The sequence below is a fragment of the Oncorhynchus tshawytscha genome, linkage group LG27, assembly GCF_018296145.1.
Source record: "Oncorhynchus tshawytscha isolate Ot180627B linkage group LG27, Otsh_v2.0, whole genome shotgun sequence".
Classification (NCBI taxonomy): domain Eukaryota; kingdom Metazoa; phylum Chordata; class Actinopteri; order Salmoniformes; family Salmonidae; genus Oncorhynchus; species Oncorhynchus tshawytscha.
The window spans coordinates 820,169-846,086 of record NC_056455.1 but is presented as its reverse complement, the minus strand read 5'-3'; the positions used below and the strand labels follow the sequence as shown (position 1 = coordinate 846,086).

Genomic DNA, 25,918 nt, shown 5'->3' with positions numbered 1-25,918 from the left:
TCTAGTCTCACCTCGTTGTCCTTAATTAATTAGATCTGGTTCTCCTTGATTATTTGAAATCAGGTTCTAGTCTCACCTCGTTCTCCTTCTTCTCATACTTGGTGGCTTGTTTTCCCTGGGTCTTTCTCCGCAGCTTCTTCAGGTCCGTCTGAGAGCGCTCCAGAGAGTCCTGCTTCATTTTGTGCTCTGACTGGTACCGCTTGAATGTTGCCTGGATGAGAAATACAGAGGATAAGATGGAGCGATGGAGAAGACTTTGACTGAATGCAAGGAGAGGGGATATTGAGGAGGGGATAGAGGATATTGAGGAGGGGACAGGGGATATTGAGGAGGGGACAGAGGATATTGAGGAGGGGACAGAGGATATTGAGGAGGGGACAGGGGATATTGAGGAGGGGATAGGGGATAATGAGGAGGGGATAGAGGATAATGAGGAGGTGATAGAGGATAATGAGGAGGTGATACGGGATATTGATGAGAGGATATTGAGGAGGGGATAGAGGATATTGGTGATATTGAGGAGGGGACAGGGGATATTGAGGAGGGGATAGAGGATATTGAGGAGGGCATAGGGGATATTGAGGAGAGCATAGGGGATATTGAGGAGGTGATAGAGGATATTGGTGATATTGAGGAGGGGATATTGGTGATATTGAGGAGGGGATAGAGGATATTGGTGATATTGAGGAGGGGATAGAGAATATTGAAGGGATAGGGTGATATTGAGGAGGGGATAGAGGATATTGAAGGGACAGGGGATATTGAGGAGGGGATATGAGACTATGTTTTTGTTCTTTACCCCTTTTTATCCCCAATTGGTAGTTAAAGTCTTGTCCCATTGCTGCAACTCCCGTACATCCTCCCGAAACACAACCCCGCCAAGCCGCAACTGCACCAATGTGTTGGAGGAAACATTGTACACCTGGAAACCGTGTCAACGTGCATGCGCCAGGCCCACCACAAGAGTTGCTATAGCGCAATGGGACAAGGACATCCTGGTCGGACAAACCCTCCCCTAACCCGGAGGACGCCGGAGGACGCTGGGCCGTGCATCGCCTCATAGGTCTCCCTGCGACACAGCCCGTTATTGAACCAGGATCTATAGTAACGCAGTTAGCACTGCGATGCAGTGCCTTAGACCGCTGCGCCACTCAGGAGGCCCTGGAGACCATGTTTTAAGTGTGTACTCACATACCTGTACACAGACATACAGACACCTACACAAACACACGCATGCACTCACACACTCCTTGCTATTACATTGTCCCTTGCCAAGGTCCTACAATGGTCAAGGTACTTACAGTCATATATTTGACATCCATCTCTGTTTTCCTCTCCAGCTCAGAAATGATTTCTTTGTGGAACTGCTTGAACTGAAAAGAAAAGAAAGAATGTAGTTCAAGTTGATATATAAACGTATGACAATAATAATCATGGAAAGATGGTGACATCAGGATAACAGTTGTGAGTCTGAGCCAGAGGAATGTAGCTGTGATAATGTCTTTCTCAGTAAGGGGAATTCCAACAACAGGTCTGTCTTTTGTTTTTTAAACATTGACTACTTTCTCCTTCTTTCCCTCTTACAGAAACACTACATGACCAAATGTATGTGGACACCTGCTTGTCTGACACCTCATTCCAAAATCATGGGCATTAATATGGAGTTGGTCCCCCTTTGCTGCTATAACAGCCTCCACTCTTCTGGGAAGGCTTTCCACTAGATGTTGGAACATTGCTGCGGAGACTTGCTCCATTCAGCCGCAAGGGCATTAGTGAGGTCGGACACTGATGTTGGGCGATTAGGCATGCAGTTGGTGAGCCAGGGCTCTGTGCAGGCCAGTCACTCAACAAACCATATCTGTATGGCATTGTCATGCTGAAACAGGAAAGGGCCTTCCCCAAACTGTTGCCACAAAGTTAGAAGCACAGAATCGTCTAGAACATCATTGTATGCTGTAGCGTTAACATTTCCCTTCACTGGAACAAAGGAGCCTTCCCCAAACCATGAAAAACTCCAATACCGATTATTGGAGGACCGAAAAAGCCGATACCGATTAATCTGACAATTTTTGTATTTATTTATTTGTAATAATGACAATGACAACAATACTGAATGAACACTTATTTTAACTTACTATAATACATCAATAAAATCAATTTAGCCTCAAGTAAATAATGAAACATGTTCAATTTCGTTTAAATAATGCAAAAACAAAGTTGGAGAAGAAAGAAAGTAAAAGTGCAATATGCTAACGTTTCAGTTCCTTGCTCAGAACATGAGAACATATGAAAGCTGGTGGTTCCTTTTAACATGAGTCTTCAATATTACCAGGTAAGAAGTTTTAGGTTGTAGTTATTATAGGAATTATAGGACTATTTCTCTCTATACCATTTGTATTTCATTAACCTTTGACTATTGGATGTTCTTATAGACACTTTAGTATTGCCAGTGTAACAGTATAGCTTCCGTCCCTCTCCTCGCTCCTCCCTGGACTCAAACCAGGAACACAACGACAACAACCACCCTCGAAGCAGCATTACCCATGAGCAAGGGAAACAACTACTAGAAGGCTCAGAGCGAGTGATGTTTGAAATGCTATTAGCGCGCGCTAACTAGCTAGCCATTTCACTTCGTTACACCAGCCTCATCTCGGGAGTTGATAGGCATGAAGTCATAAACAGCGCAATGTTTGACGCACAACGAAGAGCCACTGGCAAAATGAATGTTTACGCGCCTGCTTCTGCCTACCACCGCTCAGTCAGATACTTAAATACTTGTATGCGCAGTCACATTATATATATACAGTGCCTTGCGAAAGTATTCGGCCCCCTTGAACTTTGCGACCTTTTGCCACATTTCAGGCTTCAAACATAAAGATATAAAACTGTATTTTTTTGTGAAGAATCAACAACAAGTGGGACACAATCATGAAGTGGAACGACATTTATTGGATATTTCAAACTTTTTTAACAAATCAAAAACTGAAAAATTGGGTGTGCAAAATTATTCAGCCCCTTTAAGTTAATACTTTGTAGCGCCACCTTTTGCTGCGATTACAGCTGTAAGTCGCTTGGGGTATGTCTCTATCAGTTTTGCACATCGAGAGACTGAAATTTTTTCCCATTCCTCCTTGCAAACCAGCTCGAGCTCAGTGAGGTTGGATGGAGAGCATTTGTGAACAGCAGTTTTCAGTTCTTTCCACAGATTCTCGATTGGATTCAGGTCTGGACTTTGACTTAGCCATGCTAACACCTGGATATGTTTATTTTTGAACCATTCCATTGTAGATTTTGCTTTATGTTTTGGATCATTGTCTTGTTGGAAGACAAATCTCCGTCCCAGTCTCAGGTTTTTTGCAGACTCCATCAGGTTTTCTTCCAGAATGGTCCTGTATTTGGCTCCATCCATCTTCCCATCAATTTTAACCATCTTCCCTGTCCCTGCTGAAGAAAAGCAGGCCCAAAACATGAGGCTGCCACCACCATGTTTGACAGTGGGGATGGTGTGTTCAGGGTGATGAGCTGTGTTGCTTTTACGCCAAAAATAACGATTTGCATTGTTGCCAAAAAGTTCAATTTTGGTTTCATCTGACCAGAGCACCTTCTTCCACATGTTTGGTGTGTCTCCCAGGTGGCTTGTGGCAAACTTTAAACGACACTTTTTAGACATCTTTAAGAAATGACTTTCTTCTTGCCACTCTTCCATAAAGGCCAGATTTGTGCAATATACGACTGATTGTTGTCCTATGGACAGAGTCTCCCACCTCAGCTGTAGATCTCTGCAGTTCATCCAGAGTGATCATGGGCCTCTTGGCTGCATCTCTGATCAGTCTTCTCCTTGTATGAGCTGAAAGTTTAGAGGGACGGCCAGGTCTTGGTAGATTTGCAGTGGTCTGATACTCCTTCCATTTCAATATTATCGCTTGCACAGTGCTCCTTGGGAAGTTTAAAGCTTGGGAAATCTTTTTGTATCCAAATCCGGCTTTAAACTTCTTCACAACAGTATCTCGGACCTGCCTGGTGTGTTCCTTGTTCTTCATGAGGCTCTCTGCGCTTTTAACGGACCTCTGAGACTATCACAGTGCAGGTGCATTTATACGGAGACTTGATTACACACAGGTGGATTGTATTTATCATCATTAGTCATTTAGGTCAACATTGGATCATTCAGAGATCCTCACTGAACTTCTGGAGAGAGTTTGCTGCACTGAAAGTAAAGGGGCTGAATAATTTTGCACGCCCAATTTTTCAGTTTTTGATTTCAAAAAAGTTTGAAATATCCAATAAATGTCGTTCCACTTCATGATTGTGTCCCACTTGTTGTTGATTCTTCACAAAAAAATACAGTTTTATATCTTTATGTTTGAAGCCTGAAATCTGGCAAAAGGTCGCAAAGTTCAAGGGGGCCGAATACTTTCGCAAGGCACTGTATATATATTTTTTTACCTTTATTTAACCAGGCAAGTCAGTTAAGAACAAATTCTTATTTTCAATGACACGAACAGTGGGTTAACTGCCTGTTCAGGGGCAGAACGACAGATTTGTACCTTGTCAGCTCAGGGGTTTGAACTTACAACCTTCCGGCTACGAGTCCAACGCTCTAACCCCTAGGCTACCCTGCCACCCCAGGGGTTATCCTGCCGGCTACACTGTCGCCCCAGGGGTTATCCTGCAACATAGGACACGCTAGATAATATCTAGTAATATCATCAACCGTGTGTAGTTAACTAGTGATTATGATTGATTGTTTTTTTATAAGACAAGTTTAATGCTAGCTAGCAACTTACCTTGGCTTACTGCATTCGCGTAACAGGCAGTCTCCTTGTGGAGTGCAATGAGAGAGAAGCAGGTCGTTATTGCGTTGGACTAGTTAACTGTAAGGTTGCAAGATTGGGTCCACTTAGCTGACAAGGTGAAAATCTGTCGTTCTGCCCCTGAACGAGGCAGTTAACCCACCGTTCCTAGGCCGTCATTGAAAATAAGAATGTGTTCTTAACTGACTTGCCTAGTTAAATAAAAGGTATAACATATATATATATTTTAAATCTGCAAATCGGCGCCCAAAAATACTGATTTCCGATTGTTATGAAAAGTTGAAATCGGCCCTAATTAATCGGCCATTCCGATTAAATGGTCGACCTCTAGTTGACACTATGCATTCGGGCAGGCAGCGTTCTCCTGGTATCTGCCAAACCCAGATTTGTCCACCAGACTGCCAGATGGTGAAGCCTGATTCATCACTGCAGAGAACGCAATATTCATCATACAAATCATCTTAAATTCAGTTAAGTTTCAAAGTTTATTTGCCATGTGCACAGGAAGCAGTACAGTGAAACATTTTTATGCTTTTACGTTACATTTTTACATTTTAGAGTTAATTTCGTGAAATTCTACACATTTTGACATGGGGCGTAGAGAAGTTATTGCAATTTTATAACAAATTTCATGCAATTATACACATTTTGCCATGGGTTGGAGAGGAATAATTTACTGTTATAGTCATTTTTTTCTCCACAGGTTTTATTATGATATGTGAGTGAGACTGGCAAAATCAAGGGGGCCCCCCGGCTGGTGATTAGACCATGATTACTAAGTTTACATAGCTGGCCACTGGACTAATTTACCAATCTATTTGGGCTAATTGTCAGTCACTGATCGTCTCACATAACAATAGAAAAACTGCTGATGGGGGAGGGGGGCTGCAGGTTGTCCATCCCTGGTCAACAAAGTAGTAACAGTTGTCTTGTGTCCAGGTGGTATTTCTCAGTAGACTTTGTTGTATTCTAGGAGTGTTTAGAGGATTAGGGAAGCCTGCTAATTACTAGTCACAGTGAGAAAGAGAGAGTTGGCATAGGAAGGCCCTATGGATGTGGGTGGACATGAGCACAAAATGCAGGTCAAAGAGAATGATAACCCTGGACTTCAGTCTGCCACTTAACTAGCAATTAGATGGTAAAATGTTATTAACATAACAAAAAATGAATAATTACTATTTTACTAAGAGAAGAAGTGACAGTAGGTCAGCTGGGTAACTTACATTCTCCTCCAGCTCCAGGTGAACCTTCTTGTGCACCTCAGAGATTTCCATCAGAACCACACCTGTAGAAAACAGATCATATATCATACACAGGTAAGGGACATCTAGGCTGGGTGCCAGTCACAGTCCTGCTAGTCTATATCCTCTTTAGTCAACATGCTGTTGTCTTATTGGGCAAGGCCAGGATACATCTTCCCTTAGCTTGTAAGACAACCAGGCTAAAAACTACTGCATTTGAATATGCTGTGGACATCTATGATCCTTTCTCCTCACATTGCATGGCGGCAACGACGTCCCTGATAGACTAGCTGGCATGGGACAGGCTGAGACGTCACGAGGAGGACAATGGGTTTTCACCTCAAAACTGTTGAATCTGTTCTTTCCCTATGCTTACAAAAACAACTGTTACTTTAGTGGTCAAGAACAAAGCTTACTCTAGCCCTTATCAAAATGTAATGTGTATTTTACGTCATGAGGGGGTTTTACATACTGCATGGATGACTTTTCGGAACAGTAATGTTTGAACAGTAACTAAGTAGTCGCTACTGATCAGATCCACATTGACATAGACACAGAAAAAATAACCATTGAACGCCATAGAGGAACATGGCACAACTGCAGTCATACTGTAAACAGAAGTAGACAACGACAGCAGACAGACACAATGGGGTGACATCTAGGAGGTTCTGTAGAATATACTGGAATAATATTCCAGCATATTGTTAAGAATTAGTTGTGGTGCATTCTAGCACCATCTGCCACTTGCACCACCTGCCACTAGCAGGTTTGCTTTTGACAAAATGTAATATTGTATATGAGTTCGTTGTGTTTTTTTCTATTCCCTTTGCAAACACCTGCAACCACCGTCCAATCACTCCTATCACCTCAGTATTAATTCAATACCCTAAAGCCACGACTGGGCCTGTGAGACCATATTAACAGACTCAACCCAAACACACTGAGCATACATACATTAGGCGCACGCACGAGCACACACACACACCTGGTGTGACCCCAGGCAGGCCTGCTTATACAGAGCTGTACCTCTCTGGCCGACTGCAGCTTCAACAACATTGCCCTCTGATAGTCAATAGTACGTACTGGTAAATGCTGCCATTGCACGTCAGGGGGAGGGGTTGCTGGGCTCTGGGCAGGCTGATATACAGCACCAACAACAGCCTGCTGCAGAATGAGATGGATGGTGTTCAAACAGGCTGCAGAGTGAGGGCTGGGGTTTAGTGAGAGGGATGGTGTGCAGTGAGAGGGATGGTGTGCAGTGAGAGGGATGGTGTGCAGTGAGAGGGATGGTGTGTAGTGAGAGGGATGGTGTGTAGTGAGAGGGATGGTGTGTAGTGAGAGGGATGGTGTGTAGTGAGAGGGATGGTGTGTAGTGAGAGGGATGAAAATGTGTGGGTAGAACTGAAAAGGCGTGTGCGAGCAAGGAGGCCTACAAACCTGACTCAGTTACACCAGCTCTGTCAGATGAAATGGGCCAAAATTCACCCAACTTATTGTGGGAAGCTTGTGGAAGGCTAGCCGAAACATTTGACCCAAGTTTAACAATTTAAAGGCAATGCTACTAAATACTAATTGAGTGTATGTAAACTTCTGACCCACTGGGAATGTGATGAAAGAAATAAAAGTTTCGGAGGACGCATGGCTCTCGACCTTCGCCTCTCCCGAATCCGTACGGGAGTTGCAGCGATGAGACAAGACTGTAACTACTACCAATAAGGACATTTGACCCTGTAATCCTCCACATGGCTCTGGTTTTAGTGATCTATGTAAATAAGGAAAAAATACATCTCTCTCTCAAAACATTACAATTGAATCTGGTTCTGCTGTCTCCAGATTGACCTACCCTGATAAGGATACATACTATTACACTTGTAGAAAAAAAGTGCTATCTATGTAGAACCTAAAAGGGTACTTCATCTGTCCCCATAGCAGAACCCGTTGAAGAACCATTTTTGGTTCCAGGTAGATCCCTAGAACCCTTTTGGGTTCAGTGTAGGATCTTTTTCAGAGAGGGTTCTACATGGAACCCAAAATAGTTCTCCCTTCAAACAAAAAGTGTTCTACCTGGACCCAAAACGGGTTATCCTATGGGGACAGCTGAAGAACCCTTTAGGAACCCTTTTTTCTAAGAGTGTACCCAGGAAAGGATACATAGTATTGTTCATAATACTGTATAGATAGGTATGTGTACATCTCCAAACACTGCTTCATCTACAATATAAAAATGAATAATACTAGCCTTACATACAGCTATAGTTACATCCACTATAATCAAAGGCTTCACAGCTTGACTGACTGTGTCTGTTTGTGGTGGGTCATTTGGGAAACCACCCAGTAATGATGATAAGACTTGTATCCCAGCCTTATCCTAGATGTCTTCAGATAGTGCTAGGTGGTGGCCATAGTCTCGTTGTGATGTCTGGTTTTACAGTGACTTAATAACGACTTGATCATTATTATAGAAACATCCTTATACCTCTGTGGTTTATGGTGGTTTTGAGAGCACAGAAAACTACGTCCATCCTCTTTCACATTGTTACCAGGTGATGTAGTTTATGAACGGTGTAGGCCTCTGGTAACAGAATACCTGCTGTTCCCTCATAAGAGTCTAATAGAGAAACATGGTGTGGAAAAACACAACCTTATTAGATGACAAATTACAATAGATTTAAACAGGTGATCTGTTCAGGTTATTCATACGCACCGGTGTTGCTAATATGCTAAACAGCATTGGAATAAACTCAAAGCTTTGTATCTATGGCTGACTGAGCTACGTGCAGTTACATTTATGTGTTAGCAAATGCTCTTATCCAGAGCAACTTACAGTAGTGAGTGCATACATTTTCATACTGGTCCCCAGTGGGAATCAAACCCACAAACCTGTTGTTACAAACACCATGCACTACCAACTGAGCCACAAAGGGCCTTATTCACACAATGTGACCAAAGCAGTGACATTTGAACTTTGAGATAGTAACGCTGCACTTCGAGATAGTCGTCACTCTCATAAAACAATAATCGTACAGGGTCATGTCACAGCAAGAGTCTGATGCAATACGGACAACACCTATCTGAGTCACGGCCAACGATATCGCAATCTTGAAGCCACACATTCCAATGACAGGTAGGGAGAGTGGGTGTTGTGATGTTGCCATGGTTGGAAGTCTTTGTTCTCTGATATTACATGGATATGAATCAGAGATCGGTGTCACTCAGCTCCAGGCCCATAGAGCTATTGTGCACGCACACACACACAGCCTTGAGAAGTGTATAGTGGCTGTTTACGGGCTCCTTGACCAAGCTATTTTGTGTGATTTTTTTGTAGAGTGGTTGAAAAACAAGTTTGAATTACACCCTAAGTGTATGTAACCTTCCAACCTCAATCCTATAGAAAATGTGTGGGCAGAACTGAAAAGGCGTGTGCGAGCAAGGAGGCCTGCAAACCTGACTCAGTTACACCAGCTCTGTCATATGAAATGGGCCAAAATTCACCCAACTTATTGTGGGAAGCTTGTGGAAGGCTAGCCGAAACATTTGACCCAAGTTCAACAATTTAAAGGCAATGCTACCAAATACTTATTGAGTATGTAAACTTCTGACCCACTGGGAATGTGATGAAAGAAATAAAAGCTGAAACAAATCATTCTCTCTACTATTACATTTCACATTCTTAAAATAAAGTGGTGATCCTAACTGACCTAAGACAGAGACATTTTACTAGGATTAAATGTCAGGAATTGTGAAAAACTGAGTTTAAATGTAGTTGGCTACGGTGTATGTACACTTCCGACTCCAACTGTATCTGCATTTACCTTTATTTGAACCAACTTTTTTGGCTCATCACATACGCTGCTGCTACTGTTCATTATCTGTCCCTTTATTCCTAGTTATATGTACATATCTACCTCAATTACCTCGTAGCCCTGCACATTGACTCGGTACTGGTATTTTGTGTATATAGTCAAGTTATCCTTACTCATTGTGTATTTTAGTATTATGTGTTTTACTTCTCTATTATTTCTCTATTTTCTTCCTCTCTGCATTGTTGGGAAGGACCCGTAAATACGTATTTCACTGTTAGTCAACACCTGTTGTTTTAGAAGCATGTGATGAATATAATTTTATTACATTTCACACACACAGTAATGAATCCGTCATTAGTCCTAGACACAGGTTGTTATTCCCTCTCTTGGTGCTGACTCACCACCCATTATGTTAAAGTGCTGCTGGAGACATTGAGGTGACCCATTTTCCCAGATTTTTATTATCCATTAAGTTTCTTCTTCTGCTTGTCACCATCCTCCATGATGGACTGCTGGGTGGAAAAGACCAACAAATGGCTTCATGTGTTCATGTCACACATACATTATCATTATAGTGGCTGTTATCTACAGAAAATGGATAACGCACATGCGCGTGCGCACACACACACACACACACACACACACACACACACACACACACACACACACACACACATAATAGAATAAGTTAGGCTTGGACAGTAATGTCCTCTTTACAATCCTTCAGACAACCCACCCATGGAAGGCATGAGTTTAGAGACTGACTTTAGAAACTGGATAAAAATGCTGATAAAACTAATTAACAATGACATAGGAAGAAACTACGAAATACAGAATTTCATAATTCGGCACTTGCTAAGCGATGTGTCACGAGGTGGGTGGGGGAGGAGTTTCCCAGAAGGATGTATCACATAATATGTTCTATATCAGATGTCTATGTGTTGTGCAGTGCAGTACAGGCTTAACTACATGAACAACAGAGACAGAATGCAATATGGAATTGTATTAAATTGTTTGGGGTATGTCCTTTGAAGATTAGGTTAATTGCATGGTAAAAAATGTCTGGAGAAAGCAAGTATGTGTGGCAAGGAAGGGTGTGTGGGGTTAGTGAGGTCATGGGATCGTTTGGTGAGTGAAAGGAGCGTGATAGATCGTAAAGCCTGAGGCATCATGGGTGAATGAGCAGCCAATGGCCCTGGCTGTCTCTTGACTCCTTACCATACTCCCTAGGAAGTGTTCACTTGCTCTCTTGTCTTTATGAAGTGTGAAATCCCTCTCATAGATTTAAACGTTCATTCTAAGGACAGCAGAAGGGTGCGGCAGGTGCGGCCACACCCCCTGGTTTGCTCACTTTTAAAGTTAATGTAAATAACTGAAATCTAGACACTAACTGTAGGCCTATAACCAAACATGTAGCCGTATATAATATTAACTCCTGCAGAATTAAGTATTTAATGCAGTAAAATTGTACAGAAAATGTACATTTTGTCTCAGTAACAGGAGTGGAGAAACTATTATTTAATTCAGCATCTCTTGAGAGAATGTGAATGCGCGGTTAGGGATCGCAAACCTTTTCAGTGATTGACACTGAAACATAGAAGCTGACAGTATTTCAACCACATAAATGCATCCAAGACAAACTGAAATCTAATCAGAAACATCATTTCACAGCTTTTCGTTTCCTTAAAACTGGTCAAACTGATGTAATTTGGACATTTTGCACAGGAAGGATCTTGCATTTTCTCCCCGGCCCCTAAAATCCTCACACAACAAGAAAGCAGAATGAAAGAGAAAACTTTACTGATGACAGATTATTGATGCATTCATTCTATGGTTTAATTACATTGATCTAATGAGCACCACTTTAGGCAGGCAAGATGTTACGACAGAAGAGAAGCTGCATGTATCTTATTATAGACAAGTTGACAAACAAATAGCCTACCATTTAAATGCCCGAAATTAAAACCACAAAATAAACCTTTGAAAAAATATATTAATTCATGTCAGTGATCACCAGTGGTGTAACGTACTTAAGTAAAAATACTAGTACTATACTCTACTATTTATATTTTTGACAACTTTTACTTTGAAATTCACTACGTTCCTAAAGAAAATAAGGTGTCCATCCTGAGAACAACACATTCCAGAGAGTTCATGTGAGATGGAGAGAGAGAGAAGCAGGGTCATATTTTTGCCCACTTTGGGGAAAATGTTTGGGATCCCTGACACTCACGCTGACGCCATGTCCTAGGAGGGTTGATGAATTGTCTCCCACACAACTGATGGATGGACGGCAGAGCAGTGGGATGCAACCTAAGCATTCCTATCAAACACCACCAACTCTCAGGTTAGAAATTCAACATAGCCTCAAAAAACACTACGTCACCTTCAGTCAAATCTGTTCCGTTCCGAACCAAATAGCTGTCTCCAACTTCCTAGACTCACCATCAGAATGAAAAGCCAACACAGGAGTTCCTCCTGTCCTCACTCAAATAAGAAACAGTCTACATTTCTGGACGTAATTACCATTTTTTTCCAGAGTGATAGCTCGGGTTCAATATTGTTTTAACTACTGTGCTGGGGGTTTTGACAAACAGCTTTTGAAGAAAAGGTGGAGGGCGGGGAGCACACCATTCTTTCTTCAGTACGTTTCCGGCCTTGATAACTTGCCTATTTCTTGTGATGTTGCCGTGGTACAGTAATGCGATCCCATAGAGCCTAGTGTAAATGTTGTTATTCCCAATAGAGGAAATCGATTATTAGAAGCCAGCTAGCACTATGAATAGTAAACACACTATTTGACATTCTACAAGCACAACACTGATGGGGGACTAATATGATATTGTGATCATGCTAATTCATAATTTCCCTCACCAGAATGATAAATACATACTTAGGGCCTAGATGAGTTTTCCCTGGAAAAACTAGTGTTCCTACACATACTATGAACCAGTTAGAGATACTTTATGATAGCTATCCCTAAAGTAGCATTGCAGGTAAAGTACAGTGCCTTCAGAAAGTGTTAATACCCCTTGACTTATTCCACATTGTGTTGTTGCAGCCTGAATTTAAAATGAATCAAATAAAAATGTTTCACACCCATGTACACACAATACCCCATAATGACATAATGAAAATATGTTTTGAGAAATGTTTACAAATGTATTGAAAATGAAATACAGAAATATCTCATTTACATAAGTAGCACCCAGGTCAATACTTTGAAGAAGCACCTTTGGCAGCGATTACAGATGTGAGTCTTTCTGGGTAAGTCTTTCTGGGTAAGTCTCTTGGAGCTTGGAGCTACAACTCCAGTGTAGATTTGGCCTTCTGTTTTAGGTTATTGTCCTGCTGAAAGGTGAATTCATCTCCCAGTATGTGGAGGAAAACAGACTGAACCAGGTTTCTTCTAGGATTTTGCCTGTGCTTAGCTCCATTCCGCTTATTTTTTTATCCTGAAAAACTCCCCAGTCCTTAACGATTACAAGCATACCCATAACATGATGTAGCCACCAATATGCTTGAAAATATGGAGAGTGGTACTCAGTAATGTGTTATGTTGGATTTGCCCCAAACATACATTTTGTATTCAGGAGGAAAAGTGAATTGCTTTTTTTGCAGTATTACTTTAGTGCCTTGTTGCAAACAGGAGGTCTGCTTTGAACTATTTGTATTCTGTACAGGATTCCTTCTTTTCACTGTCAATTAGGTTCGTATTGTGGAGTAACTACAATGTTGTTGATCCATCCTCAGTTTTCTTCTATCACAGCCATTAAACTCTGTCAATTAGGTTCGTATTGTGGAGTAACTACAATGTTGTTGATCCATCCTCAGTTTTCTCCTATCACAGCCAATTAAACTCTGTCATTGTTTTAAAGTCAACTTTGGCCTCAGGGTGAAATCCTTGAGCGGTTTCCGTTCTCTCAGCAACTGAGTTAGGAAGGATGCCTGTATCTTTGTAGTGACTGGGTGTATGGATACTCCATCTAAAGTGTAATTAATAACTAATAAATAAAGGTGAAATAAACAATTAAATAAAAACTTCACCATGCTCAAAATCTGCTTTTTTTTGTACCCATCTACAAATAGGTGCCCTTTTTTGCATTTAGTTTCGTATTTTTTTTTTTTTTAGGTTTGAGGGTTTGATCAGCTTTAATATTGCAGGTAGATTGTAGCTTCCATCACTGTAATTGTCTGCATCATTTCCAATCTCCCATATATTTTGGGGTAAATATACAGTATAGATACTGAGTGTGTATGATGAGCGTGCAAAGCTGTCATCAAGGCAAAGGGTGAGCCTCAAATATAAAATATATTTTAATTTGTTTAACACTTTTTTTGTTACGACATGATTCCATATGTGTAATTTCATAGTTTGTCTTCACTATTATTCTACAATGTAGAAAATAGTCAAAAATAAATGAAAACCCTGTAATGAGTAGGTGTGTCCAAACTTTTGACTGGTACTATACTTGTCTTTACAAAATATATTTTCCACTAACCGTACCACCCCTCCCCTAATTGGAGTAAAATAATGAACAATAACACTTAGGCTTCTACTTCCAGCTGAAACATACTCTATATATTTTACAGTCACAATCTATTTTACAATAGTTATATTTTCTTTGTTTTCTAGTCGTGTCCTTCCTCTACTCTTCTTTGCAAGGCATTGGACAATCTCCCTGGTCTTTGTGGTTGAATCTGTGTTTGAAATTCACTACTGAGGGACATTACAGGTCATTTTATGTGTGGGGTACAAAGATGAAGTAGTCATTCAAAAATCATGTTAAACACTATTATTGCGTCCCAATGCAATTTATTATGTGACATTTCAGCTTTTCATTTTTAATTCATTTGTAAACATGTATTAAAAACAATTAGACTTTGACATGATGGGGCCAGTGTGTAGGTCAGTGACATAAAATCACAATTTAATCCATTTTAAAACCAGGCTGTAATGCATCAAAATATTGAAAAGGCATTGTATGTGCTCCCTTGTGATGAGACATGGACAGTATGTTTCTCAGAACAATCAGGTCTTTCCATGACACTGAATACCAGGAAGGAGGCTGGCTGTCTGGGCTCCTTCACAGTTTCTTTCTGACCCTCTTGTTTGCAGAGCCAGGTCATTCTACTGCTCAATTCCCTTGAGCCAAAATGGAGTCAATAGAGCAACTAATTAATTTGAGCTGGAATTGAGTCATGGGCTGTACTTTCCAATTGTATGAATTTCTCCTATTGAAATGAGGGAGGTTGGCGTGACACAAAAGTTAATAGGACTACATAAATAGATGTCAGATTTTCTGTTTAAAGTTATTTTCTTCAGATTTCACACATCTAAAACATCTGAAAGCCCAGCAGTTTTCTTTGAAGTGAAAACACGCAGGAATGTCCATTAGCGCCTAGCAGTCAATGACTTACTTATCAAAAAATGCCAAGTCGTATTAAGTGATAAGCTGATTGTTCTATCTGTTAACAACACCCTTTACCTTTCTCAATGTCGCAGCCCCAACCAGGAGGTCAAATAGGCCCGTGTCAGGCAGAATGGAGCTAAAATGTTGGCTTGATATGGTCCCTTATTGGTTATCTATTATTATTAGGGCCTTAAGTATTTATTGACTACATTGCTAAACAAGGGAAAACTCTGAACTCTAGTTGTAGCCTATAAGGAGGGTAAGAGTTTCTCCTGGTCTGGTCTAGTGGTCGAGAAAAACACAGGATCCTACACTTATCATTTCGTAGCCATTCTATGTATATGCCACGTGCCAAACTCACTGACTGACGCAGATGCTGCTCTATTACACTACTCTATTTAGCTACTTAGTGAAAATCAACCCCATCACCTACAACCCTTACAAAGCATCTAAAAGGGGGAAAGTTACTCATAGCAATTTGTTAATAGTTTGATCAATACGAGATACATTGTGATGTAAATTCAGAGAAAGAGGTAACTTTGCAGTTATACTGAGACTGGTTTGGTCTGCTGAGGTCACACGGGAGACTGGTTTGGTCTGCTGAGGTCACACGGGAGACTGGTTTGGTCTGCTGAGGTCACACAGAGACTGGTTTGGTCTGCTGAGGTCACACGGAGACTGGTTTGGTCTGCTGAGGTCACACGGAGACTGGTTTGGTCTGCTGAGGTCACACGGAGACTGGTTTGGTCTGCTGAGGTCACACGGAGACTGGTTTGGTCTGCTGAGGTCACACGGAGACTGGTTTGGTCTGCTGAGGTCACACGGAGACTGGTTTGGTCTGCTGAGGTCACACGGAGACTGGTTTGGTCTGCTGAGGTCACACGGAGACTGGTTTGGTCTGCTGAGGTCACACAGACTGGTTTGGTCTGCTGAGGGCACACTGAGACATGCGGTTTGGTATACTGAGGTCACACTGAGACATGAGGATTTGGTCTGCTGAGGGCACACTGAGACATGAGGATTTGGTCTGCTGAGGGCACACTGAGACATGAGGTTTGGTCTGCTGAGGGCACACTGAGATATGAGGTTTGGTCTGCTGAGGGCACACTGAGACATGAGGTTTGGTCTGCTGAGGGCACACTGAGACATGAGGTTTGGTCTGCTGAGGGCACACTGAGATATGAGGATTGGTCTGCTGAGGGCACACTGAGACATGAGGTTTGGTCTGCTGAGGGCACACTGAGACATGAGGTTTGGTCTGCTGAGGGCACACTGAGACATGAGGTTTGGTCTGCTGAGGGCACACTGAGACATGAGGTTTGGTCTGCTGAGGGCACACTGAGACATGAGGTTTGGTCTGCTGAGGGCACACTGAGACATGAGGTTTGGTCTGCTGAGGGCACACTGAGACATGAGGTTTGGTCTGCTGAGGGCACACTGTCTAGTTTTACATCTTGGAGCATGAACATGTTCCAAACAACAATAAATTAAATCGAACAAGGGGTCACACTCAAAATGTTAGTCATCAAACTCCAGCAATTTCAATGTCTATATCTTGACAACAATAAAAGCTTTACTCTGGCCCCTGAGAGGGGAAGAGGAGAGAAGGGTAGCAGATGAAGGGAAAGATAGATGTGATGGTGGGAATAGTGTCCTCTTCTGTCAGTCTGTTTGTTCAATGTGTTTGCTGCCCTGCTCTGTAACGCGTGAGAGAATTCACACCGCCTCGCTGACTGAGGCCAGCCTCGCTGACTGAGGCCAGCCTCGCTGACTGAGGCCAGCCTCGCTGACTGAGGCCAGCCTCGCTGACTGAGGCCAGCCTCGCTGACTGAGGCCAGCCTCGCTGACTGAGGCCAGCCTCGCTGACTGAGGCCAGCCTCGCTGACTGAGGCCAGCCTCGCTGACTGAGGCCAGCCTCGCTGACTGAGGCCAGCCTCGCTGACTGAGGCCAGCCTCGCTGACTGAGGCCAGTCTCGCTGACTGAGGCCAGTCTCGCTGACTGAGGCCAGTCTCGCTGACTGAGGCCAGTCTCGCTGACTGAGGCCAGTCTCGCTGACTGAGGCCAGTCTGATCAGCAGAGGAGGAACCATAGAAATAGAGTAGGAACAGCTCCAGACTTAATTAGAATTCCTCAAATGTACATTCCCCATTCTAAACCAATATTCCAAATGCATGTGGTGTTCCATTTTGTAACGCTAGATTCAGTTGGCTAGAATCACAAACTGATCTGCTACCAGGCTATTAAAGTTCTATAGCACTACATTATGAAAAATACATTATATTTTACAATTTTCTGTGGATAACAGCCACTATAACAATAATGTATGTGTGACATGAACACAGATGAAGCCATTTGTTGGCCTTATCCACCCAGCAGTCCATCATGGAGGATGGTGGCAAACATAAGAACCTACTTAATGGATCATAAAAATCTGGGAAAAAGGGTCACCTCTATGTCTCCAGCAGCACTTTAACATAATGGGTGGTGATTCAGCACCAAGAGAGGGAAGAACCTGTGTCTAGGACTAATGACGGATTCATTACCGTGTGTGTGTGTGTGTGTGTGTGTGTGTACAGGTGAAGTCGGACGTTTGCATACACTTAGGTTGGAGTCATTAAAACTTGTTTTTCAACCACTCTACACATTTCTTGTTAACAAACTATAGTCTTGGCAAGTCGGTTAGGACATCTACTTTGTGCATGACAAGTCATTTTTCCAACAATTGTTTACAGACAGATTATTTCACTTACAATTCAATGTATCACAATTCCAGTGGGTCAGAAGTTAACATACACTAAGTTGACTGTGCCTTTAAACAGCTTGGAAAATTCCAGAAAATTATGTCATGGCTTCAGAAGCTTCGGATAGGCTAACTGACATAATTTGAGTCAATTGGAGGTGTACCCGTGGATGTATTTCAAGGCCTACCTTCAAACTCTGCCTTGACATCATGGGAAAATCAAAAGAAATCAGCCAAGACCTCAGAAAAAAAATAGTAGACCTCCACAAGTCTGGTTCATCCTTGGGAGCAATTTCCAAACCCCTGAAGGTACCAAGTTCATCTGTACAAACAACAGTACGCAAGTATAAACACCATGGGACCACGTAGCCGCAGCCGTTCTGTCTCCTGGAGATGAAAGTACTTTGGTGCGAAAAGTGCAACTCAATCCCAGAACAACAGCAAAGGACCTTGTGAAGATGCTGGAGGAAAAAGGTACAAAAGTATCTATATCCACAGTAGAATGAGTCGTATATCGACATAACCTGAAAGGCCGCTCACATGGAAGCCACTGCTCAAAAAACGCCATAAAAAAAGCCAGACTACGGTTCGCAACTGCACATGGGGACAAAGATCGTACTTTTTGGAGAAATGTCCTCTGGTCTGATGAAACAAAAATATATAAAGACCATCGTTATGTTTGGAGAAAAAAGGGGGAAGCTTGCAAACCGAAGAACACCACCCCAACCGTGACGCACGGGGGTGGCAGCATCATGTTGTGGGGATGCTTTGCTGCAAGAGAGACTGGTGCACTTCACAAAATAGATGGCATCATGAAGCAGGACAATTATGTGGATATATTGAAGCAACATCTCAAGACATCAGTCAGGAAATTAAAGCTTGGTTACAAAATGAGTCTTCCAAATGGACAATGACCCTAAGCATACTTCCAAAGTTGTGGCAAAATGGCTTAAGGACAACAAAGTCAAGGTATTGGAGTGGCCATCACAAATCCCTGACCTCAATCATATAGAAAATTTGTGGACAGAACTGAAAAAAACGTATGCGTGCAAGGAGGCCTACAAACCTGACTCAGTTACACCAGCTCTGTCAGGAGGAATGGGCCAAAATTCACCCAACTTATTGTGGGAAGCTTGTGGGAAGGCTACCCGAAACATTTTACCCAAGTTAAACAATTTAAAGGCAATGCTGCCAAATACTAATTGAGTGTATATGAACTTCTGACCCACTGGGAATGTGATGAAATAAATAAAAGCTGAAATAAATCATTCTCTCTACTATTATTCTGAAATTTCACATTCTTAAAATAAAGTGGTGATCTTAACTGACCTAAAACAGGGAATTTTTACGAGGATTATATGTCAGAAAGGGTGAAAAACTGAGTTTAAATGTATTTGGCGAAGGTATATGTAAACCTCCGACTTCAACTGTATGTGTGTGTGTGTACTTACCTAATTCTCTGGAGACAGGGGACACGGAAGCAGTCTCTCCTATCTTTGACACAGCATCAAAGTACGCCTTCCCAGCAAGAGTCATCACTGTGAGGAGACAAACAAACACAATCATATGAATGGATCTCCTCAATCTCTACATGATACCATATTCAGCCCCTTGCTCCAGTCGTGGCTAAGTCTCTGAAACCAGAGTGTAAAAGTAAACTTGTTACTGTATCATGTGAGACATCTAATTCACTTCTGTCCAAAATTGGGACAATAAATCACATTTTGTTCATATTACCCTAGTTTATAACAACATTTGTCACAAAGTGACAGTAACCAGTAACCTCTTCACAGATTGCCTTGACTAAATCCCCAAACACTCACACTTGTCTTTTCCTACTAGCAGACTTTTCTGATAACTTACTACGACTGTGATATGTGGTTGTCTCACCTAGCTATCTGAAGCTGAATGAACTAACTGTGATATGTGGTTGTCTCACCTAGCTATCTGAAGATGAATGAACTAACTGTGATATGTGGTTGTCTCACCTAGCTATCTGAAGATGAATGAACTAACTGTGATATGTGGTTGTCTCACCTAGCTATCTGAAGATGAATGAACTAACTGTGATATGTGGTTGTCTCACCTAGCTATCTGAAGATGAATGAACTAACTGTGATATGTGGTTGTCTCACCTAGCTATCTGAAGATGAATGAACTAACTGTGATATGTGGTTGTCTCACCTAGCTACCTGAAGATGAATGAACTAACTGTGATGTGGTTGTCTCACCTAGCTATCTGAAGATGAATGAACTAACTGTGATATGTGGTTGTCTCACCTAGCTACCTGAAGATGAATGAACTAATTGTGATGTGGTTGTCTCACCTAGCTATCTGAAGATGAATGAACTAACTGTTATATGTGGTTGTCTCACCTAGCTATCTGGAGATGAATGAACTAACTGTGATATGTGGTTGTCTCACCTAGCTATCTGGAGATGAATGAACTAACTGTGATATGTGGTTGTCTCACCTAGCTATCTGGAGATGAATGAACTAATTGTGATATGTGGTTGTCTCACCTAGCTATCTGGAGATGAATGAACTAACTGTGATATGTGGTTGTCTCACCTAGCTACCTGAAGATGAATGAACTAACTGTGATATGTGGTTGTCTCACCTAGCTATCTGAAGATGAATGAACTAACTGTGATATGTGGTTGTCTCACCTAGCTATCTGAAGATGAATGAACTAACTGTGATATGTGGTTGTCTCACCTAGCTATCTGAAGATGAATGAACTAACTGTGATATGTGGTTGTCTCACCTAGCTATCTGAAGATGAACTAACTGTGATATGTGATTGTCTCACCTAGCTATCTGAAGATGAACTAACTGTGATATGTGATTGTCTCACCTAGCTATCTGAAGATGAACTAACTGTGATATGTGGTTGTCTCACCTAGCTATCTGAAGATGAACTAACTGTGATATGTGATTGTCTCACCTAGCTATCTGAAGATGAACTAACTGTGATATGTGATTGTCTCACCTAGCTATCTGAAGATGAATGAACTAACTGTGATATGTGATTGTCTCACCTAGCTATCTGAAGATGAACTAACTGTGATATGTGATTGTCTCACCTAGCTATCTAAAGATGAATGAACTAACTGTGATATGTGATTGTCTCACCTAGCTATCTGAAGATGAATGAACTAACTGTGATATGTGATTGTCTCACCTAGCTATCTGAAGATGAACTAACTGTGATATGTGATTGTCTCACCTAGCTATCTGAAGATGAACTAACTGTGATATGTGATTGTCTCACCTAGCTATCTGAAGATGAACTAACTGTGATATGTGATTGTCTCACCTAGCTATCTGAAGATGAACTAACTGTGATATGTGGTTGTCTCACCTAGCTATCTGAAGATGAACTAACTGTGATATGTGATTGTCTCACCTAGCTATCTAAAGATGAATGAACTAACTGTGATATGTGATTGTCTCACCTAGCTATCTGAAGATGAATGAACTAACTGTGATATGTGATTGTCTCACCTAGCTATCTGAAGATGAACTAACTGTGATATGTGATTGTCTCACCTAGCTATCTAAAGATGAACTAACTGTGATATGTGATTGTCTCACCTAGCTATCTGAAGATGAACTAACTGTGATATGTGATTGTCTCACCTAGCTATCTGAAGATGAACTAACTGTGATATGTGATTGTCTCACCTAGCTATCTGAAGATGAACTAACTGTGATATGTGATTGTCTCACCTAGCTATCTGAAGATGAATGCACAAAGTGTAAGTCGCTCTGGATAAGAGAATCTGCTAAATGACTCAAATGTAAAAATATAACAGGGACTAGATCACAAAAAAGCAAGCAGCACAGTGGCAACAGGCAAGGACCAACTCTCTTGAAGGAAGACACCTTGAGAGGAACCCGACTCAAACCATCCTCCATTGATATGTTCTTACCGGCTACAGATTTCTCATAGTTCTTCCCCAGATTGACAAGGTTCCTCAGTCCCGGATTCAACTGCTCCATCACATTCTGCAAGAGGGGGCAGAACAATATAATACTGGCAGTGAGTGTAACTATTCTTCACATCTTTTGTTTCAAAAACACAATTTTTATCTCTTGTTGTGGAGTGGATACACAGAGACCAATAATACGTTAATAAACCATGAGACGTTTCTAATAAACGAATCCAAATAAAGGATTGTCTCAATGTCATCATAAAAAAAAGTGTTTAAATGTTTGTGTTAATTCTATAAATAACTCCAAGCTGAAATAAAACATTTGAATCATTAACACGATCCTTCACAAAGTATTTGCAGCAACAGGACAGATTGAACCAATCCCACTCCACAATAAAATGCTGTTCAGGACTGGAGTCCCTGTTTCAATTCCCCAGACACACCCTCAACAGAACAATGAACTGCCAGGTATGGATTGGGCCTAGTTGCACCATGCCAGATAGAGAGAAACACAGGAGGAAGACTAATTAAAACAGAGAAACAGGTTTATCTTCAGCTGAAAATGTGGAATGTCATAAACAATGTAGAATTAGTGTTTCTGACACTTGACTTCACATGCAGAGTACTGAACTGGTGGGGTGATAAGCTTGACGCAAGTACACCAAATGGCCTTACAATTGATGAAACAACAAGAAGACATGTATTATTGGCCACATTTTAAATTGACAAATGACAAAATATTGTTTTTTTCAGTTATTTGGAAAGGCAAATGTTAGGCCTACTTCACTGCGCTTTTTCGCTCTCACGGGCGAGTCACAAGCGTACCCGTGCTCTCACCATACGCACTGTGCAAGCTTATGACCATACTTTGGAATGGGTTTATGTATCTACTATAATAATAACTGGTTGTGCCCTAAACCTGAAGCCAATTGGAGCCTACTGCTATTGCCAAAGGCGACGATGGACATTGGCCATACGGAAACCATGTTGTTATAAAGGTGGAGAAATTGGGAGCTATGATGATGAGAACATAGCCTAACAAAAAGCCTGCTTACCTTGTATGTACTTTCGGTCAGCTTATTCACATTGTCATGATCCCTAGACATGTTGGCAGTTATTTCTCAGTCTCTACAAGATGGAACAACAGAAACAAGCCAAAAACCAATGCCAATCACTCGAAGTCTATAGAATTCCTTTCAAATCCAAGGGTGGGCTGTTTAATTGTTCCAGGAGTAGTTTACGCTAGATGGCATTTGTCACACCTTGCATGTACACGTAGAGCCGAAACGCAACTGTTCGCTGGTGGCCAAACAAACCAGCATTCACCGCTGCGCTGACAGCGAGACAGTCAAACTCACTGTGTCCGCGGGGCGGGAGGTAGAAACCGTGGTATCCGAGTCGTCACTGCTTTAGTCAAACCATATAATTAGGAATGATAATGATAATTCTCCTTGACCAAGACGGCTGCCATTTAGTCCTATTCTGTAACTTTGAGGGATTATGATCACATAGTCCCTATAGTAATTTAATAGGATATTTATGAGTCAAGCACTTTCGGTGCTGTGGTTTTAGGTAGATCATCAACTCGGAATTGACAATAGGGGTTGGGCGCTCACTCTCCCGGGGCGGTTCTTGTTATTGCATTCGGATTAATTTAAATCACAATAGGTTTACTTTAAAATCAATTCACCAATTTGGCCATCGACATCAGTCTCATGTAAACACCTTCTGTGCCTAATTATGTTGTGGTTAATTAATGGTTGTTGTAGGGAAAGGGGATAACTAGTCAGTTGAACAAGTGAATGCCTTCAACTGAAATGTGTCTTCCGCATTTAACCCAACCCCTCTGAATCAGAGAGGTGCGGAGGGCTGCCTTAATCGAGATCTACGTCTTCGGCGCCCGGGGAACAGTGAGAACAAGTGTCTTGCTCAGGCACAGAACGATAGATTTTTACATTGTCAGCTCGGGGATTCGATCCAGCAACCTTTCGGAGAGAAGACAACGTTGTTTTATATGGAATAGACTGATGCTGTTTTCCATGTAGGCCTGGGCTTTTACACAACGGTTTCAATTATTTGAATTCTATTTATGTGAACTCAATGCGCAAATAGCCTAGTTTCTCTGGAGATAAAATAAATCAGATCAGCCAGAACTCTGCAATGGTGGAGTTGTAGTTTCCAACAGGCCAAAATTCTACATAGTTTAGTGCAGAAACCGTGGTAATTAACTACAATGACCCCAATCCATTGCGCACCTTTCTGTGTGTTTCATTTAGGCAAGCAATGTTAGTTAGGTTAGTGTCGGGCAGACACCGGAGAGAAGAGTCAGAAGATGCAAGATCAAGAGGGATAGATAACTGTTACTTCGCGAGGTATCTACCTGAAAATACATGATCTAAGTGATTGATAGTTGGTATTCAGCAGTCATATTTACTTTGAAGAACTTCTAAAATAGTGATTTTGTCAGACATCATAGGCAGTAGCTCTGTAGAGATGAGATGATGACTTGAAATAAAATAATAAAGTCATAAAATAAAACAAATTTAATCTACACAACAACTGAAATATTTTATTAAAGTAAAGTAATGTGAATAAGTGCTGGTTAATAACTGATAAACAGTAATGGGAAGTCACTACCATCATGGGACTTTAATTAATTGTTGTATTCTGTCTTGTTGCAGCATTCAACCCCGCATAATGCATAGCGCATGTCATGTTTACATTTTTTTTTTGTCGAAACTGAAAACCGTGATTATTTTTAAATAATCGAACCGAAACCGAACAGACCTCAAAACGCACTAATCTCTCAGCACTAAATCAAATCAAATTGTATTGGTCACATACACATGGTTAGCAGATTTTATTGCCAGTGTAGCGAAATGATTGTGCTTATAGTTCTGACAGTGCAGCAATATCTAACAAGTCATCTAACAATTCCACAACAACTACCTAAACACACAAATCTAAATAAATGGATGGAATAAGAATATGTACATATAAATATAATGATGGGTCAATGGCCGACCTGCATAGACAAGATTCAATAGATGGTATAAAATACAGTATATACATGGGATGAGTAGTGCAAGATATGTAAACATCATTATTAAAGTGACTAGTGATCCGTTGTTAGAGTGGCCAATGGTTTCAAGTCTGTATGTAGGCAGCAGCCTCTGTGTTAGTGATGGCTGGATGTTTAACAGTCTGATGGCCTTGAGATAGAAGCTATTTTTCAGTCTCTTGATCCCAGCTTTGATGCACCTGTACTGAACTCACCTTCTGGATGATAGCAGGGTGAACAGGCAGTGGCTCAGGTGGTAGATGTCCTTGATGATCTTTTTGGGCTTCCTGTGGATGCTCTTGATTGTGCATCTGTAGTTCATATTAGGTCCTATTCTTTATTTAAATTTGTATTTAACTAGGGAAGCCAGTTACAAACAAATTCTTATTTACAATGACAGCCTACCCTGGTCAAGCCTGGACGACACTGGCTCCACCCTATGGGACTCACAATCACAACTGGATGTGATACAGACTGGATTCAAACCAGGGACTGTAGTGACACCTTTTGCATTGAGATGCTGTGTCTTAGACCACTGCGCCACTCAGGAGCCCCTATACACTTGACAATGGCCATCAAATGTAGTCTTACTCACTATAATCTGAAAATGAACCATAACTCTGAAAAACATGTACGAATTTATCTCTAGAGTGACGTAGATGTTCACAGAAGCGATGAATGTCGTCGTTCACAGGGGACCAGTCCTGTCTCTCTGTGTTTGGCTCCATCTTGTGGCCATATTCAATACTTGAGCTCATAAGTGAGATGCAAGCTCATAACTAGCTGACGTCAAACAAGGGTCTTGCTAATCAATATAATTATATACTGCACTAGATAGAACATGGCTGACTTCATAAGCTTGAATTTTTATATCATATAGGCCAGTCCTATGTACAGTACTAAGG

General features: G+C 41.5%; 1 protein-coding gene across 1 annotated transcript in view; it reads right to left on the bottom strand.

Moving 5' to 3' along the window:
• The window catches only part of LOC112259313 (brain-specific angiogenesis inhibitor 1-associated protein 2-like protein 1), a 62,971-nt gene extending 39,275 nt beyond the window's left edge, over nucleotides 1-23,696 (bottom strand). Inside the window, exons 1-6 of the mRNA XM_042307324.1 lie at nucleotides 23,008-23,696; nucleotides 21,950-22,025; nucleotides 19,465-19,551; nucleotides 6,038-6,099; nucleotides 1,302-1,373; nucleotides 77-211 (exon numbers count right to left, since the gene is read on the bottom strand). Of these exons, the coding sequence (XP_042163258.1) occupies nucleotides 77-211; nucleotides 1,302-1,373; nucleotides 6,038-6,099; nucleotides 19,465-19,551; nucleotides 21,950-22,025; nucleotides 23,008-23,058 (483 nt within the window). The 5' untranslated portion in view covers nucleotides 23,059-23,696. The remainder of the gene's footprint in view (nucleotides 1-76; nucleotides 212-1,301; nucleotides 1,374-6,037; nucleotides 6,100-19,464; nucleotides 19,552-21,949; nucleotides 22,026-23,007) is intronic.
• Nucleotides 23,697-25,918: the final 2,222 nt, after the last annotated feature.